We start from the raw sequence: 16,894 nt of genomic DNA, 5'->3' as shown, positions 1-16,894 counted from the left end.
GTCGTCTGATTCTGCTTGTGTTTTGGAATAAAAGACTCTTACATTGTCAGTCAGGAGTTCATAATGGTGGGTTCCCAGCATGTATTTGTCTGACTTCTACATGGTATGAGAAGAGGAGTGTTGTTGCTTTTTTTTCAGACCGCTTATTGTCGCGTCTTGCAAAAATAATTACATGTAGGGTCACATGTTGTATAGTTGCTGTCTGTGTTCAATAGAAACATTTTGATAGATAGATCTCACTTGGGTTGTTTGTCAAAGAAAACGATTTACAGCACCCGTTGTTTACAGATGAGACTGCGTTATATTTCTATCAAGCTTGTTATTTTATAGTCAGAGTCTGATCTGAAACAGCTAAATAAAAATCTGATGTAAACGTTTCAATCTAATGCCTTTACTGACTGTGTCCCACTCAGGAAAGCCTGGTCGACTGATGTGTTCTAGCTCTAGTAAAAACTGACAATGGATACACAGCGGGATGTCGACACTGAGGCGTATAATGCAGAAATACAAAGAGCTTCAACAGTGCATGACGATATCAGTTGAAATTAAGAATACAAAAAACCCTTTAAAAAAGGCAGGAAATGTATAATTAATCCACTGCATGGTGATATTTGGTGCCAGTGTATGGATAATTTAATTGAAAAAGCTCAGTGACACACCTGCTGAGGGAGCTCTCCTGTCCGTCTGTCCATTTTCTATACATACATGTTCAAGCTAACAGGTGCACGGCGGAGCTACAGCAGAATGCAGATACACAAACACTAGCAAACCAATACGAGTGAGTGATTAACGTGAGCGGAGGGTGTAAGGCTGACAACACCAACACGGAACATTAACATGTCCGTAACCGTCGGGTGGATTTAGTGTGACTGCTTGTTTTCACCAGAGGAAACTCCCAAGTGTCCATCAGCAGCTTCAGTCGATGTAAATCAGACACACACACACACACACACACACACACACACACACACACACACACACACACACACACACACAGGCACAGCTTATTGACTTCCTGTCCTCGGCACGACCTTCAGATGGGGGATAAAGGCACATTTCCTCGGTCTTTCCTGACACAGAGTCGTCATCCAGTATTGATCAGTTTAAAATATTGATAGTTTGTTTCATAGTTTGAATGTCACTCTATCAATACGAGGGTGTTTTTGTTGTTTCGAGAATAGACTTGGTTTCTTTCCTCTCATGGGTAGATGTCATGTCATGGATTTAATTTTTTGTTTCATAGTGATGTGTCAGAAAAGCGGTTAGAAGTCATTGGGAGAATGTTAGCCACCTGTTTTCCTACTAAGTCCAGGCTGCCCAGTTCATTCTGGACTTTCTTGGTCATGGACTTGATAAAATGACCAGAACAGAAGATTTTGCCTTGGAATCAGTTTTGAGGTTGATTCAAAATTAGGATCCACTTCACAGCTTTTGCCCGACTGAGTGTGGTTGAGCACACTTCACACCCGTTCCTGCTTTGTGCTGGATCGCTGACCCTTTGCTCTGACCTTCCTCTGTGGTACTGCAGGGATCAATCAGGTAGCACATTATCATTCATTATAAAGCAGGATTCATTATACACACACTCACATTCATGCTCGCAGAGGAAAGTGTGAGCAGCAGAACGCTCTCACCTTGAAATTTGATTCAATAATGGAGTTTAATTTAGTCTTTCTGGTCAGTGCTGCGGTCTGTAGTTAATGCAGCCTTATTCATTCAACAGTGTCCAAACAGAGAGCTGAAATAATTACAGAACATAAGCTTTAGTTACAGTGATTGCAAAAACCACCGAAGAGAATAACTGGCTCTGTGATATAAAGAAAATAAATGCATAAATACAGAGTAAACAACAAACAATACCCGGGGCTGCAGACACACACCTCACTGCAAAAACACAACAGTGGAGTGAAATGAAAAAACGGCAGACAGGGAAACAAGATGTCAGAAATAAAGATCAGAACAATTTAAAAATAACAGTTAAAACTGAAGTCATAACAGGGCAAATTACTTCATTATACTGAAAATTATTCATCATTTTAAACGATGACCAAACTCTATTTTAGTACTTTTTCCTCTCCAGCCCACAAAGACGCTGCAGTGGGCCGCGACGCTGAGAAGACTGAGCTGTCTGTGACATAACTGTTTCCACCGTCCTCACCCTGAAACTGTTGAACCGCAGTATCCAACCTCAATTCGCCCAAAGTGCTTCAGCGGTACAGAGTTCTTCCACTCTGCCTACAGATGCAAAAGATATATAGACTTAAGAAACGTCTGCTCTTCCAGTTGCATCATCTCCATGAGGAAAGTCCTGCAGCTGTACCAAAGAAGTAAAACAGGGATTTCCACCGTGTCTGTAACTGTAATGTGAGATACATGCAGCTGAACACAGGAACTTTCTTCCACATCCACCTCTGATTTTTACACCAGGTCGTCAGCTCAAAGACATTAGGAGGGTAGCAGAGCTTAAGTACTACATGTTATGTGCTAGATATTAAACTAAGTCGGCGGTATCTGCATAAATGCTTCCAACCATAAATATTCATGACAGGTAGGAGGACCTCAAGGTCAGTGTAGCATGTGGGCAAATAGCACTATCCATTTAAATCAAAAAACGCAGAGATGCTTCAATATCCATCGCCGACTGTATGTCACGCACACCAAGTCTGTAATTCCACGAGGTTAAATACAGCTTGTAATGAATTCTGTGGCGTTTTGAATTAGAAAGTTTTTGAACCACTGCATCTTCAACGGTACATCAATAAAATTCAGCATGAAGCCAATTTTCATCTCCCGCTGTATTGTTACAGCCGCTTAAGTTTCTGCCACACTAACAGCTTTTTGGACATGCGAGTTAAGACTCCGCATTCAGATCCAAACGCTGCCTGCCAAGTCCTGACTCAACCCCGTGTTAGTGATGCTTCACTAAGAATTGCACAAGGAAACGTATAAACTTAGGGTTAGGGTTAATACAAGGAACTCTGAAACTGGTTATGAAACACTTTATGACCCGCATAAGCAAACGAGACCATCAGCAGGGTGATTTGTTATTTCTGTGTGGGAAGCACTGAAGTGTGTCATGCATTGTGGGACTCGCCCTGCCTCGGTTTATGTCTCCACTTGGTCCCAACCTCTCAAAGCCTTGGTCTTGTCTTGGCCTCGGTACACTCTGGTTTTGGTCATGACTCTGACTCGGATTAGCTTGTCTTTTATCGCAACGCTGTTGTTTGTGCACAGCTACACATTTTCTGTAGTTTGGTCTGTTGTCATTTGTCGTGGCACGGTCGACAGTCGCTCACCGTCATGTCTGAAGTCTCCAACAACAACATTTACTATTTGAAGCGCTCGCCGAGATTCTTCTTGGAAAATGTCTGTGGTATACAGGAAGTGATGCGTTTCATGTTTCGTGGATAAAAGAAAAAATGAGCAGAGCAGTAATATCTCCTCTTAACTCCCCTGAGGTCTTCAGCATGTGTCTGCTGGGGGGGTTCTGTTAAAATCTTTGAGCTCAGTCACATGGTAGCACCGCTCCTTCTGCAGTCTCACACTAGCTGTGCTGTGAGGAGATGTTGAATAATCAGCCAGAACCACCACAAACACACACATTCAACCTGTCCTCCATCCTGCCTGTCAGGCTCACGTGTTTCACTAGAAATAAAATAAACACGCAATAAAAACAATTTCATACTACTAATACTCAGGTTGTCTCGAGGGTTCAGGTGTTCAGGATGTGATCCGAGAAGCGGTAACATCCTGGAGTTGAGGGAAGAATATTCTGCATATTAAGTTTTCGGTCACAGTGTGATTCACACCTGAAACAGTACGTGACCAGAATGATGAGCACGCATTATTTTTCCTCGCCTTGTTTCGCTGTTTGCTGTGCATGATTCATTAAATCCTCAATTAGGTAAAAGAAAATTGAGGACCCGTGTCTCAACAATGACACCTTTTCTCTCTCTCATCCTCCATTTTTCTGTCTTTCTCTTCATTCTCTCAACTTGTAGCTCTTCTTTCTCTCTCCTCCCTCCTCTCTTCAGTCTTCTCTCCCAATTAAAATCCTGTCTCTCTCCAACTCCTGATACAACCAGAGGAATAAAAAGATTTGTGTCACGTTCACCTTGTACCTTGATTGTATGTAACACAGGAAGCAAAATACAGGACGCACAAACAGATTTAGGCTAAATGACAACAAAAGACAAAAATATAAAAACTGGAACAAGATCAGTTGGTATGAAGTTGAATTGATTATTTAGAGGTCATTTGAGTTCTTCAAGGTGTTACAGTACAGTGTGCCAGAGTTCCTTTCAGCTGACATTATCAGTTTTGATGAAGGGCAGCACAACATATTTTATGTGTAATGTAGTGTACACTGAAACAAAAAAATGCATTGTGGCAGTTATCATTTTGAAGATGTCTAGATTATTGGTGGAAAGAATACTTTAATAATGTTATTGATAACGTGAATTCTCAAAAAACTGTTCACACAAATAAAATCTGTTTGCTTATCAAGGCTGTGGAAAAAAATCATTGAGTTCCATTAACTGTATGTTCATGTCTTCATGTTTATTTTAGAAACTCTACACTTCCTGCAGATGTTTCACATTAAAATACCACTTAGAATTGGGAATAAGAGCGCTGTAAAGTCGGGGTTTGGCAACGAGATGGTTTTAGATCGGGATCGATCTTGCAGGCGCCCCAAATCTACAGGCAGATCTCAGAGATTGCAGTATTTAATATCCCTTTATCTCTGTATCCAAACCTTTTATAAAGAGGTTTTTTTTATTGAAGCAAAACAGCAATTTTTTTTATACAACACATATGAGATTAACAACCCACTACCACCCCCTCCCTTGTTTGGTAGAAATTTATCCCTCATTCACAGCAAAGAATTTAAAATGAAATACACACATCACATCAGACAAAATTATTTTTTTTGTCGCGTCAGAATTTATACCATATACATGTTTCCAAATTTCTTCACATGGCTTCACCTTGAGTTAAAGCTGTTGCACTCTTCTGTTTCAGATGTTCACTGGTCTCCTGAAGCACACGCCTCCGGCCTCCTCTGCAGCAGCCTCCTCCTCCGCCTCGGACCAAAACAGCAACGCACAAACCACAGTTCCCACAATCCCACGGGGACACCTGGTCGTGGGCCCCAAGGACCAGCTCCGCCTCCTCACCCCCGTGGGCAGCACGGCGACATCCAATCACTGCACGGTGGCCGGGGCCCACGCCGCTAAGCACTCCGGAGGAACCCCGCGACCTCCTTCCTCCCTGAGCGAGGAGGATGATGGAGGAGGAGGAGGCAGAGTGAAAAAGAAACGAAAGAAAAAGGACAAGAGAGAACGGGAGAAGGCAGGAGGGGAGGTGGCGGAAAGAGAAAGGGAAAGCAGCAAACCAAAGAAACGGAGGGAGGAGAAGGAGGTGGTGGCAGTGGTCGTCCCACTGAGGAAGAGCAAGGAGCTCAAGGAGGGAAAGGAGCGCAGGACCAAGGGAAGGGAGGACAGGAGGGGGAGCGGGACAGAGCTGAAGAATGTGGCCGGAGGGAAGGTGGCCGTGGTCCCCGGACCAGCTCAGGTGCCTGTTAAGGTGCCCGGCAAAAGAGGAAGGAAACCGAAGGTCAAAGTCCTACCTCCTGTACCACCCACGAATCAAGGTACACTGTTGGGAAGGCTGGAGTGTGTTTATTCTTTGTGTGTGTGTGTGTGTGTGTGAGTTGTGCTAGAGATGGTTTTTAGATGATTGTGTGTGTGTGTGTGTGTGTGTGTGTGTGGAGTGGAAGGTGTGATGTGTTGGTGTGATAGAACATAATGATCTTCATTTAAACACAGAGTTCTGTTTTATTTTAGGCTGTGATTAAAAAATTTGGTGATCAATCAAGTGGGTAGAAAAAAATGACAGTTTTCAAAATTGATTGTCATTGATCAAGAACACAATGACATCTACTGGTTCACTGGTCTAACACTGTCAGATGTGAGGATTTACTACTTTTCTTTTTTTTGTCTTTACTTTTTTATTGAGTCTTTGACTGCCGGTCTGTGATATTGGGATCGTATCATCACTAGATTATTATGACTTCTTACTTTTTTAAAATTTTAACCTCTGTTTCATCTGAATCGTAGATACATTTAATTCAGGTTGACTCTCTTTGATACATCAGTTGTGTTGGTTTGTGTGTGAGTGTGTGTGTGTGTTCATCTGTTCTGAGTCAACAACCAAAGAAATAAAGTCACAAGTGTTCGTGTCTGACAACAAGCATTGAAAGCTGGAACATTTCGACGCTAATTGGAAGGCAGAGATGCCGACAGTTCTGTTCTTAATTGTTCTTTAATCGTGATCAGACATGTCAGTGTAAATTAGTGTTATTATAATGTGATTGTTGGATTTAATTAAGACTGAGTATGCGTCCGTGTGTGTGTGTGTGTGTGTGTGTGTGTGTGTGTGTGTGTGTGTGTGTGTGCACATATGTGCAGATGGGTACATTAGCAATCTTCTAGGCCAGAAAAAAATCTTGTTGGTATCAACAGTTGCATCAATGCTTATTTGAAGACACAGCTTCTTGTCTCCTGGACTCTGCTGATGCTTTTACAACATGCAGGATAATTAAATGTATGAGTTTTTGAAATGTGTGTATATTTATGTATTTACATAAGTTAAAAGTCTGTGTCCAGCAACAAGGTCAAAGTTTCCTTTCGACTTAAAAGAGAAAACATACAGGTTTGACTAGGAGTTTGACTTGTAGCTGGGTTGTGACAATAGTAACCGACATTTTGTAGTATTTTCTTGAGGGAAATGTCAAAAGAGCCTCTTTTCTCCTGTGTGGCTGCATACAGCCGTCAATATGATGATTTATTGGACAGGGTAGGAGTCCATATCAAAAACAAAGAAAGTGTTTTCACTCTGCAATCAAGGAGACAAAAACTCAACTTAGAACCCATTCACAAAAAACACAGACTTTGAGACGAAGGAACTAGAAGCTCAAAGATGCTAACTTATTACTGGTTTTCACAAAAAAAGCCTGGGTTGCATTTTGGCGAGAGTTTTGCTTTAAGACTCCTGCAGCACTCTGTTACCACCACTGAGGTGCCCTGGAGCATGACCCTTAACCCCAGCTGCTCCAGTGGAGCTGGTCAGTGGCCATCAGACCAGACTGTGGTTTTACTGGGCAGCTTCCATGTTTGAATGTGCAGCTATGTGAATGTGATGAGGGCGATCTTGAGAAAGACGATTGCTGTCAGTTACATCTTTTTATTTATTTAGCTTAACAGGCTGCACACTTTCATAAATACTTGCACACTACTAACTAGAGCTAGATGTGTTTGTGAGCTTGGTTTATTATTCTCCAAGGCTACAGGTTTTAGTTCTTAAGCTGTTTTTTTTCAGAAAAACTAAAAGAAAGACAGACTTTTTCTTTGGGTGCTAACAATTCCTACAGGGACTCTTCTGTGAGGACGTTCTGTTTTTGCTTAATATCAGTCAGTGTAATGGAAAAATGATGGAAAAAATCAGGTTCAGGTCAAGACTGTCTCAAGTTCTGCTGAAAGTGTCACCAAGACCTTTGACTCGCTCATTACTCGTGTTTTTCACTCCTCCATCAGCCCTCCACTCTAAGGTCCAGGGGCAGGTCCACAGCAAGAACAATGGCCGGGCCAACAGCAAGACCCCCGTCCCCTCAGCACCAAAACAGAGGGGCCGCAAACCCAGGTGAGACTTTCTGTCAGTTTTCTGAGCAATTCTAGCAAAGAGTGAGAGAGAAATAAAGAGGAGAGAAATGTTTTTAGAAGAACGAGGTGAAAGGAGCTGAGCTAAAAAAGCCTAAGAAGTGAAAGCTGATGAAGTAAGTCCAGTAAGAAAGAGCGAGGCGGCAGTAAACCTGTCATCCACAACAAATTATACAGCTCTTCTCACTTCTCACTTGAAAGCTATATTTTGCCCTTTTTTTTTCTGTTTTCTATCTGGGAGTCAGAAAAGATGTGAAGAAGAGTTTTTTTTTACTCAGAGCGCGTTCAACACGGACGCACGGTGAAGTACCTTTTTTATCAAAACGAGCTGCTGGAATGAAGCTGCGATTTTAAAAGTTTTGAAAATGTGAAAAGAATGAGTGAATCTGAGATGCTTCATGTGACCAATGGAGGAATAAATGGATGAGGGCTACTCCAAAGGCCAAAGACTGGATTTATTGATCAGACCAGCTGCAAGGGTTAGTGGAGTAATTGGATGGACACAAAATTGATCAGCAGCTATTTTTCTTCTGATTTTAGTTATTTTATTGTTATTTTTCAAGCATGATGTTCAACTACTTCCTGCTTTCAGCTGCACAAATGTGGTGATTTGACACATAAACTTGGACATTTATTTGAATATGTTATAATTGTTCACAGATTTTTTGACCAAGCAATGAATTGAAAATTTTCATCTTTAACTGCACACCGATACTTAACAAGATGAAGTCTTGTTCTTTAAGATTGAGGTTGAAAGATGAATCATTTTGGTTGATTAATCAGTCAACCAGTGGGTATTGGTGGAAATTTCCTCTTTAGATATCCATGATGTTGACTTAGATGTTCAGTGCAAGTGCTCGCCTATAATATTTAAAATAAAATCTCATGCTGAACTGAACTTTCAATGTTTCTAACCCTTATGGGAGGCAGAGATTATTGATTTACAGCCTGTCATCTTTTTTACAGTTTTAAAATAAAGGTAAAAAGGCAGAAAAGATGTCTTTTGATGGCAGGAATGTTTTTGTAAGAGTCACCCCCGCCTCTGTCTGTCTCCCTCTGAACCTTTCTTCTTTTGTTTCTCCCATCTGTCCTCCCTGAATTGTGAAACTTTTTTTCAGAACAGCTGAGTGCTCTTTTTGCAGACATGTTTCTGTGCTTCTCTATCTTTGCTTTTCGGACTTCTTTTAGTCACTAACTGTGTTGTTGTTGCACTTTTCCTTCATCCTGGAGAGCAGCTGTTTAACAAGTATTGTCTTTTGAGCCTCTAACAGATGCATACCTGGTTCATCTTTGACCTTCTTTGTGTACAGCGTAGTTTAACTCATTAGAGATAAACTCACATTAGAACAAACACATTTTCACCATCTGCAGTGTCTGATACTCTGTGTAATTTAGTTTCAATCTGTGGAATTGTGTAAATGACTCATTAGGATCTGTGTTTAACTTTAGAGCTCATCAACAAGTTGAGAGAGAATACTCTGTGTTGAGGTGAGTGAGACCCACCTCTGTCTCTTGAATGTCGGCGTTCTTCAAATTTTACATTAATTGTTATTTTTCTTGAAAATCAGCATTCATTTGCAAAAGCTTCCAGATCATGTGACCCATTGACACGATCAGTGCCAAACTGTCTTCCTATACTTGTTGAATGAGATGTTTTTGCTTGAAAAAGTAATGGATTATCAAACTACGACTCATTTTCTCAGTTGATGAATTAACCTGTCGGTGCAGCTGTACTGTAGACCAACGGACGTGTGTGTGTCTTCATGGCATGATAATAAAACAGGAAACCAGTTGACTGGAGAGATGAGCGCTGATAGGAATCGAATTTTCTGAGTGACTTTGTCAGGAGAGAGAACAAAGTTGAGACTGAGTTCTGATGCAGACAGATATGAAAGAAAGAAAGTCAATATACTAGGGTGGAAGTCGAGAGTTTTATGATGGAAAATTGTGGCAAGAGGAGAAAAGGAGCGATGTTGGAAATAAAGTGTGAAAAAGTGGAGATGAATCACCGATATGGAGTTAAGAGAGGCAACAGCTGACTGATGAGAGACTGAGAGAGAAAAGTTGCTGATGAGCGTTAGAGGAAGAGGGAAAAAGTGCCAGCAAGAATAAAAAGGGATAAAGGTAATGGAGAGAAAAGAGATGGAAATCACTGCTGTGAAACAGGAAGAAGAGAGAGAGAGATATGGGTTTAGTGACGCTGGAAGAAAAGCGTACAGACGGAGGGGAGAAACAGATAAAGATGGAGCAAAGAGCCGTGGATGTGAAGGAGATGGAGGAGACGGAGGAGGACTTGTGAACTGGAGGTCATTTCCAGGTCGGGCGCTGGCATCAGCTCATGTTTTGTTCGGATAACACCAGTCAGAAAGTCCTCATGTGGTGGAGTTTTAATTCTTAATCTGTCGCTTTGTCTTTTCTCACTGCTCACTTTGACAGAGTTTAAGTTGAGAGATAAGAAAAAAAATACCATTAACCGGGACAGGAGGATCATTTTAGTTTTTTGGCCCTTGCCAGTCCTAAATCCACTTGTCACTCTTTGTACATGTCATGTTGTGTGATAGCATTTATGTGAGAGGAGCTGCAGTTGCAGACGCCGTGTCTCTCTGAGATTTATGGTGACAGCAGGCTCATGAACGGGGTCAGACGGGTCGAATGCATGTTCAGCAGAGTCGGTCAAACAGTCTGCGGGCCTCCCGTATGAAAGACGCATGAATTGACCGCAGAATATGATGTATTTGTGTCACACTTCCTGAGATGTTTGATTTGAAAGACAGCGTATGCTAATTATATCCGTTCCAATTATGTATTAACTCCCCCTGCTCTTTCATTTGTTTCTATCTGCGGAGAGCTTGTATTTTTGTGACTCACTCTGTTGAGTGTTTTGTCAGACCGATTGTTTTTTAGGATGCTTTCAGTGAGCGCTCTCTCCCTCATGCCTCTCAGTGCATGGAGAGCTGTGTTTTCTCTCTCTTCTCTTGCTCTTTGCTGGAATGTTTTTGGACTGTCACTCTCTCATGCTGAATATGGAGTACGGCCCTGTCTTTGTGCAGCCGCTTGAAACAGTCACAATGTTTGTTTACAGTAACTTCCGGGTAGAAAACCCCTCCGTCGAGCACAACCATAAATACAATTGTGTGTCTTTCCTACAGTTAGACAGTAAACTTGACGACACTTCCTTAATTCTTGGCTGATTAATTAGTCTCGCTGTAAAAATAAACTTCATGGCTGCAGATGTTGGCTTCAGGTGAAGATGGCTCGCATAGTAATTGATTATTGAGTCAGAAGTTACACTCATTTAAATGTGTAAAATTGATAGAGTAACCCTTGAAAATAATATAAAATCAAAATTCCTCATTTCTGTTAAATGTTCGAATATGTCATATCATATTAAACTGCACTTTACTTTAATCGCTCCAGGATCGAAGTATCTGGTGGGTGATATCTTGGGTCGTTGGTTTGTATCTGAATATCGGCTGTCAAAACCTTGTTCACATTTTCAGAAGTGCACAGTTGTGGTCTTAGTGGCTGGAATACTTTAATCTCTCCCTCCTCCTTCACCACTTCATCAGTTTACTATAATTGAATGGAGAAGTCGATCTCAAACCCCTGTTGTCTCCTCCATGCTCTCACTGTGTCACGCCCACTTTCCAGCAATCAAACCGCAGAATGATTTGATCAGACGTCTCCCAAGATGCTCACCCGTTTAACTCAGAAATATTTCACTTAAGCCAAGCTGCAGATTTTCTAAGTGCCTCAGTGTCTTTTATGAAAATTATCTTTTAGTTGACTTTGCCACAAGTATGCAAATAAGTCATTAGATCACCAATTCATAGACTTGTTTTAAGCCAGGAGACAACCTGCTTCTTCATTCAGCTCGTATGCTCTTATTTTCTCCACCACTCTTGGGATTCAAGCTGGCAGTCCAAAGTGTGCTCTATTCTCTCCGGCCAGTATTTCACCAGCTGGTTGGTCTCAATGATTAGACAGTGTCCATTGTCTTCGTGATTAGGAAATAATGTCACCTAGAGAGATTAGAACAAAGTGAGGATGAAATCTTTGTATCCGATGTAACTGTCTCTAGCATCCTTGTACAGTTCCTCAGGGAGCGGGAGACTTTCCAGCCTCTGGCTCGGTGAGAAAACATCGCTGCAGGCTACTAGAGCTGCTAATTACTCACCAGAATTCCTCTCCTCACAGAGATCCTGGTGCAGCACCCGTGGAGAAGAAGAAGAAGGGAAAGAGGAGAAACCAGGAGCTGGCTGTCCAGGAGGGGGGCGAGAGTGACGACACTACCTCAATGTCAGCCCTCAACATGGTCGGAGAGGACAGCCAAGACCCCCTGGATAACGCGGTGAGTGGACGGAAGGATTGGATGAGCTACATGGCTATTTCTGTTTAGACATGTGTAGTTAAAGGTGACATTTTGAATTCTGGTAACTCATTCCAGCTTTTGTTAGAGACTTTAGTTTTACATGACTGGACAAATGAAACTTTTGCCAAAAGCATGAAGTGTTGGGACAAGCAGCATCACCCTGTTAGTGACAGGAAGCAAAGGATTTTGGGAAATGCGGTCGGTAAAGTGGAGAGACCTTCTTGATGCTTTGAAACAGACAGTGAGTTGTTCATGTCTCAAAGGTATCAAGGTATTGTGATGCATTTTACACCTGATATAACTCTGATAGTGTTGTATTCGTTACAGCACCCGCAGTAGGTGGCAAAAAAACTTTGATGCAAGATGACTTCAGAGAAATTATGATACCAAACACCCTCTTTTTAATTACAACATAAGACATTATGGTTCTAAACCCTGAATCACCTGCTGATTTGTTTGCTAAAGCGCTCATCTCAATGTTCAGTTAAAGGTTCTGTTTAGTTATGCAAAGATATAATTGATTAATAGCATCTTGAGCAAAGACAAACTATCTTTTTGTTGGCTGGATAACCAGGCAGGGTGCAGTTCGAAGCTTTCAGGTGACGGCACTTTGATTCAAACTTTAGCCCCCTGAAACATAATGTCCCTCATGTTTTAGGAAACAAGGCTTAGCAGGATGATAATTACAGCTTAATGACGGATTTATTTCGACCAAACCAGAGTTTGTGATTGTTGGAACTGTGGAAAGACGACCCTGTGACGGTTTTGATCTATTGCATTTTTTTAAAATTACTGTTTTTGTCAGTGGAGTCTGGTGGCTTTGAGGAGACTGATATAACAGCAGTTTAGGTCAGTGTGCAGCATTTAGTGGCAGTGAATGTCTCATAAAGAAACCTTAAAGAGATTGTATTAAGTAGCTTAAGATACAATTAGCCACAAATTGTTAAATGTATCATGACATTTTGTCCTGGTGTTCCTCCGTGTTTGCATTTGTTTTTTCCTTCTTTCCTCTCCTCGCTATCCCGTTGACTCAAACTCTCCTTCACCTTAATATCTATTCTTTTCCTCTTCCCTCTGCTCTTTATCTTACTCTCTTACTCTCTAACTCTCTCCTCTTCACTTCTCTTCTTCCTCAATTATTACTCTCCTTTAAATCTAAATCTTCATTTCGTTCTTTAGAAGCGGCGTTCGGGCCGTCAGGTCAAGAGGAGGAAGTATAACGAGGATCTGGATTTTAAGGTGGTAGACGATGATGGAGAGACGATCGCGGTTCTCGGAGCTGGTCGTATCTCAGCGCTCAACGCCACTGCGCTGGCATGGCAGGCTGAGGTAAGCCTCTGTTTCTTTTCGTCGCCCTCACTTTTCCTTGTTGATACCATTTTCTCTCCTTGTCACACGCTGCTTCATTTTTATTTTTAAATGCACAATATTAATTAATGTTAAAAAAATAATATCCAGGTTAACGTGAGGATGTTTGTTGGCTCTCTGTCAGTCAAATCTCAACCAAAACTTTTAATAACATGTCTGAAGAAATTGCAAGTCACATCCTCACTATCTCTGTTTTAGTGTTTGACAGCAGAAAATCTTTATTTTATATAAATTGTGTCAGAATTTGTTAGAGTTAAATAACGTAAAAACACATTCAGATGCTCTAGTGTTAGGTCTGCGCAGCCAAAGCAGTCTGATGCAGCTGTTTTCCAATAAACTATGTGAAGGTTGTTATGTTCATTATCGTTGTACGGTGGTTTTGGTCATTTTGGAGGCTGCTGTTCAATCACATAGCCGTGGTGTTTGAACTTTTCCCTGAACATGATTTTTCATTTAAAAATTATTTGCACGATTTTGTCACCCACATTTTAAATGACTGTGAGGTCCCTCTCTGAATGCTTCATTATCATTGAAGTCTTTCTACAGAGCTGCTGTATGAAGACAAACTCTGAGAACTGACCTTCATCTTTGTGCGCCGCTAATCTGTTCTGTCTTTGTGTCCCTCAGGAACCACCTGAGGACGAGGCCAACATCATTGAGAAAATTCTGTCTGTCAGAATAGCGAAGAAAGAGGTGAAGAAGAGAGCACAAACAACTTTAATGAATGAAATATTTCTTCCAGAGTAGAAATGTATTATGTTGTTTTCCCTCGTTGTAGCATCTACTCTCCTGCTGCTTCACTAAATCTGTCCCTCCTTCTTATCTTTTAGACCTCATCATCAGAGGACCAAGCGGAGGAGACAGAAGAGTTTTATGTCAAGTACAGAAATTTGTGAGTTTCTCTTTGTCATTGCTGGAATTTATTTGTGCTAGTTATATTGGATTAAATTGCACGTTCTGTTGCCGTCTAATGAGACCAGAACAGGCCAGGGTGGTGTTATCCACCCCAATTACATCTTGTTCATGTGCTAGGTGGAGTATTAAGAGTACCGTTTAATATGATACCATTACCATTAACTCCACCATCCAGAAATGACAAGAAATGGATCATGTCAGTGTCTGAAGCTAAATCAGACAAATTTTCAGGAAAATATAAGTTTCAGATCAGACTCTTTTTTTCGGTTTTGGGTCTGGACTTCCCTAATGCCCCTGAGTTAAAGCATCAGCTGCTCCATCAGAGCTGTTTAGTGGCCGACCGATTAGATTGTTGTTGATCTGGGCATTTTCCAGGTGGATGAACCCTGCTGACTTCGGTGATCCCTGAATTATCCTCTAGTGCAGCTGGCAGGTTGCAACTTGTGGTTCAAATTGAAATGTCTTGACAACTGTTGGGCGGATTACTGTGCAATTTAGTAACAGACCGGCTAGCATGGCTTTTGACTCTTGAATAGTCTCTGGAAAGTGAAGCACTCAAAGGAAATTTATGCGATCACTGAAACTACACTGTGTTAGACAATGCCAGCTTGTGCTTGTTGTCAGCGTAGCAGCAAGAGAGAAAACCTGCTTGAAATGGTTTGCATGAGACATTAGGCAGCAAATATGATGTTGAATCTTTATCAGCAAATAATCAACCTTTTCCACTCGGATTCAGCCTTCTGAAATATGTTTTTATCAGCCTATATTGTTTACAATGATGTACTCTCTGTTGTTCAGACGGAAGTTTAAACTTAGACTAGGAGACGAGTCTGAAAAGTAAGAAAACAGTCAAAAATTAGCACAGTTCATTCTTTTACTGGTATTTGAGATGACTGACGTTTAACTAGCCTGCTGCTGACACCACGCTTTCATCAAAAACAGGTTTAAGGGGAAAATATCCTGCAGTTAACATTTAGATGCAATTTATGTACGGTATAAATATAGACGAGTACAAATACAGAGGAAACTGCCCTTAAAACCCAGCTGGGTTTTGAATCGCACCCTCGGACAACATGCAAACTCCACCCAGAAAGCACAAAGGCTGAGACCCAATGAGCTGCTTCTGTAAACTAATCACTGATCCACCTGATTTTAAAACACACGTAACATCATCAAAAGTCTCTCCTCGTGAATCTACAACAGGTCCTGGGTTGCCGCCGTGCTCATGTGCAAGCCCCCGAGGTGTTTAAAATCACTCTCGTGATTGACGGGAAATATTTAAGGAGCTTAAGGAACTTTGTAAGAGCCGCTTAGTTAATAGTTTTTATGACATTGATTTCTCTCAGGTAAGATGACTTCACCCAGATAGACTGTGTTGTACCGTAGCAAGCGGTCTATTCTCCAGTGTCGGTAAAGAGCTACTCAGCAGTGGCTGAATCGAGAGACGCAGCTCTTCCAGGCCCTCTGGAGACCCTCCTGTTTGTTCCAGCACTTTGTATCTTTAAGGAAGGCCCTACAAAGATACTGTCTTTATTATGATCATAATTTATTCTCATGGGTGATGAATAAAACATCGAGAGTTTGTCAGAGTTGAATCAAACGCTTGACTTTTTGTCGACTTTATTTAGAATAATGTATTCACGCATTATAAAGTTACAGAAAAGTGCTCCAAGTATTACATTGCTACTGTAAAAATCATCATTATACATAATGCATTATCAAATCTAAGTAGGTGCATTGGAAGTTTAGTAACTACATGGTGCATGTACTGCTCAGTGAACGCTGCGATGACATTTAGATTTGTCCATGTATAGATTGTGGTTTATGGATTAAATCATGCATGTCAAACTGTTGCCATAGTTACATTATTTGTTCAGCTTTCTTTGCCACCAACTAATGATTAGAGAATTCTTTTCAGTGGACGTATCACAGAGCGAGGCAACCTCATTCTATTTCCAGGGTCTCTGCAGGTCTTTTATGTTAATAGGCATTAAGAGTCTTAAAATAGTGACTTTGTGAAATCTCATTCAATTTATCCATTGTTAAATTTGTTTTTGTCAAAACAAGTCAAGCTCTTCCACATTTCTGATGTTGTAAACGTACCGCTGAACCCAATACTGTCAGCAAAATGTTTATTAACCCGATTCACAAAACCAGGAATCAACATAAAACCTGCCTCTGCACAGGATCACATATAAACTTCTTACTTTAATATTTACCTGCAATGCTTGAGTGAGAAAAATATAATTTTTCTAACCAAAATCTGTCTTCAGTTTGGTAAAAAAATTAGCTTGTGAGGTCTTAAAAGGATTAAATGTTATTGTCTGATACCTGTAGATGTTCTGGTTGTTGGCTGTCGTTGATCACATTAATTTGTTTGTTCATTTTCATGCATGATTTTGTTTTTTTGATTCACTAGATGTTTCTTCAGGCAAGAGATGGTTCTTTTTTTGTAACTGAATTCAAAATATTTTTTGAATCGTGGAGCACTTAGTAATTATAATGACTAACAGGCAAACAG

At 41.0% G+C, this 16,894-nt stretch overlaps 1 protein-coding gene across 6 annotated transcripts in view; it reads left to right on the top strand.

Annotated features, from left to right (window-relative positions):
• chd6 (chromodomain helicase DNA binding protein 6) overlaps nucleotides 1–16,894 on the top strand; it is a 98,429-nt gene that overhangs the window by 38,217 nt on the left and 43,318 nt on the right. For all 6 annotated transcript variants that reach the window (XM_037100237.1, XM_037100238.1, XM_037100241.1 and 3 more), the window contains exons 3-8: nucleotides 5,023–5,653; nucleotides 7,596–7,701; nucleotides 11,916–12,069; nucleotides 13,270–13,419; nucleotides 14,086–14,151; nucleotides 14,289–14,350. In XM_037100237.1, coding sequence (XP_036956132.1) covers nucleotides 5,023–5,653; nucleotides 7,596–7,701; nucleotides 11,916–12,069; nucleotides 13,270–13,419; nucleotides 14,086–14,151; nucleotides 14,289–14,350 — 1,169 coding nt within the window. The remainder of the gene's footprint in view (nucleotides 1–5,022; nucleotides 5,654–7,595; nucleotides 7,702–11,915; nucleotides 12,070–13,269; nucleotides 13,420–14,085; nucleotides 14,152–14,288; nucleotides 14,351–16,894) is intronic.

This window comes from Acanthopagrus latus, chromosome 6 (assembly GCF_904848185.1).
Source record: "Acanthopagrus latus isolate v.2019 chromosome 6, fAcaLat1.1, whole genome shotgun sequence".
NCBI classification, from domain to species: domain Eukaryota; kingdom Metazoa; phylum Chordata; class Actinopteri; order Spariformes; family Sparidae; genus Acanthopagrus; species Acanthopagrus latus.
This window is presented reverse-complemented; position numbering and strand designations above follow the sequence as displayed.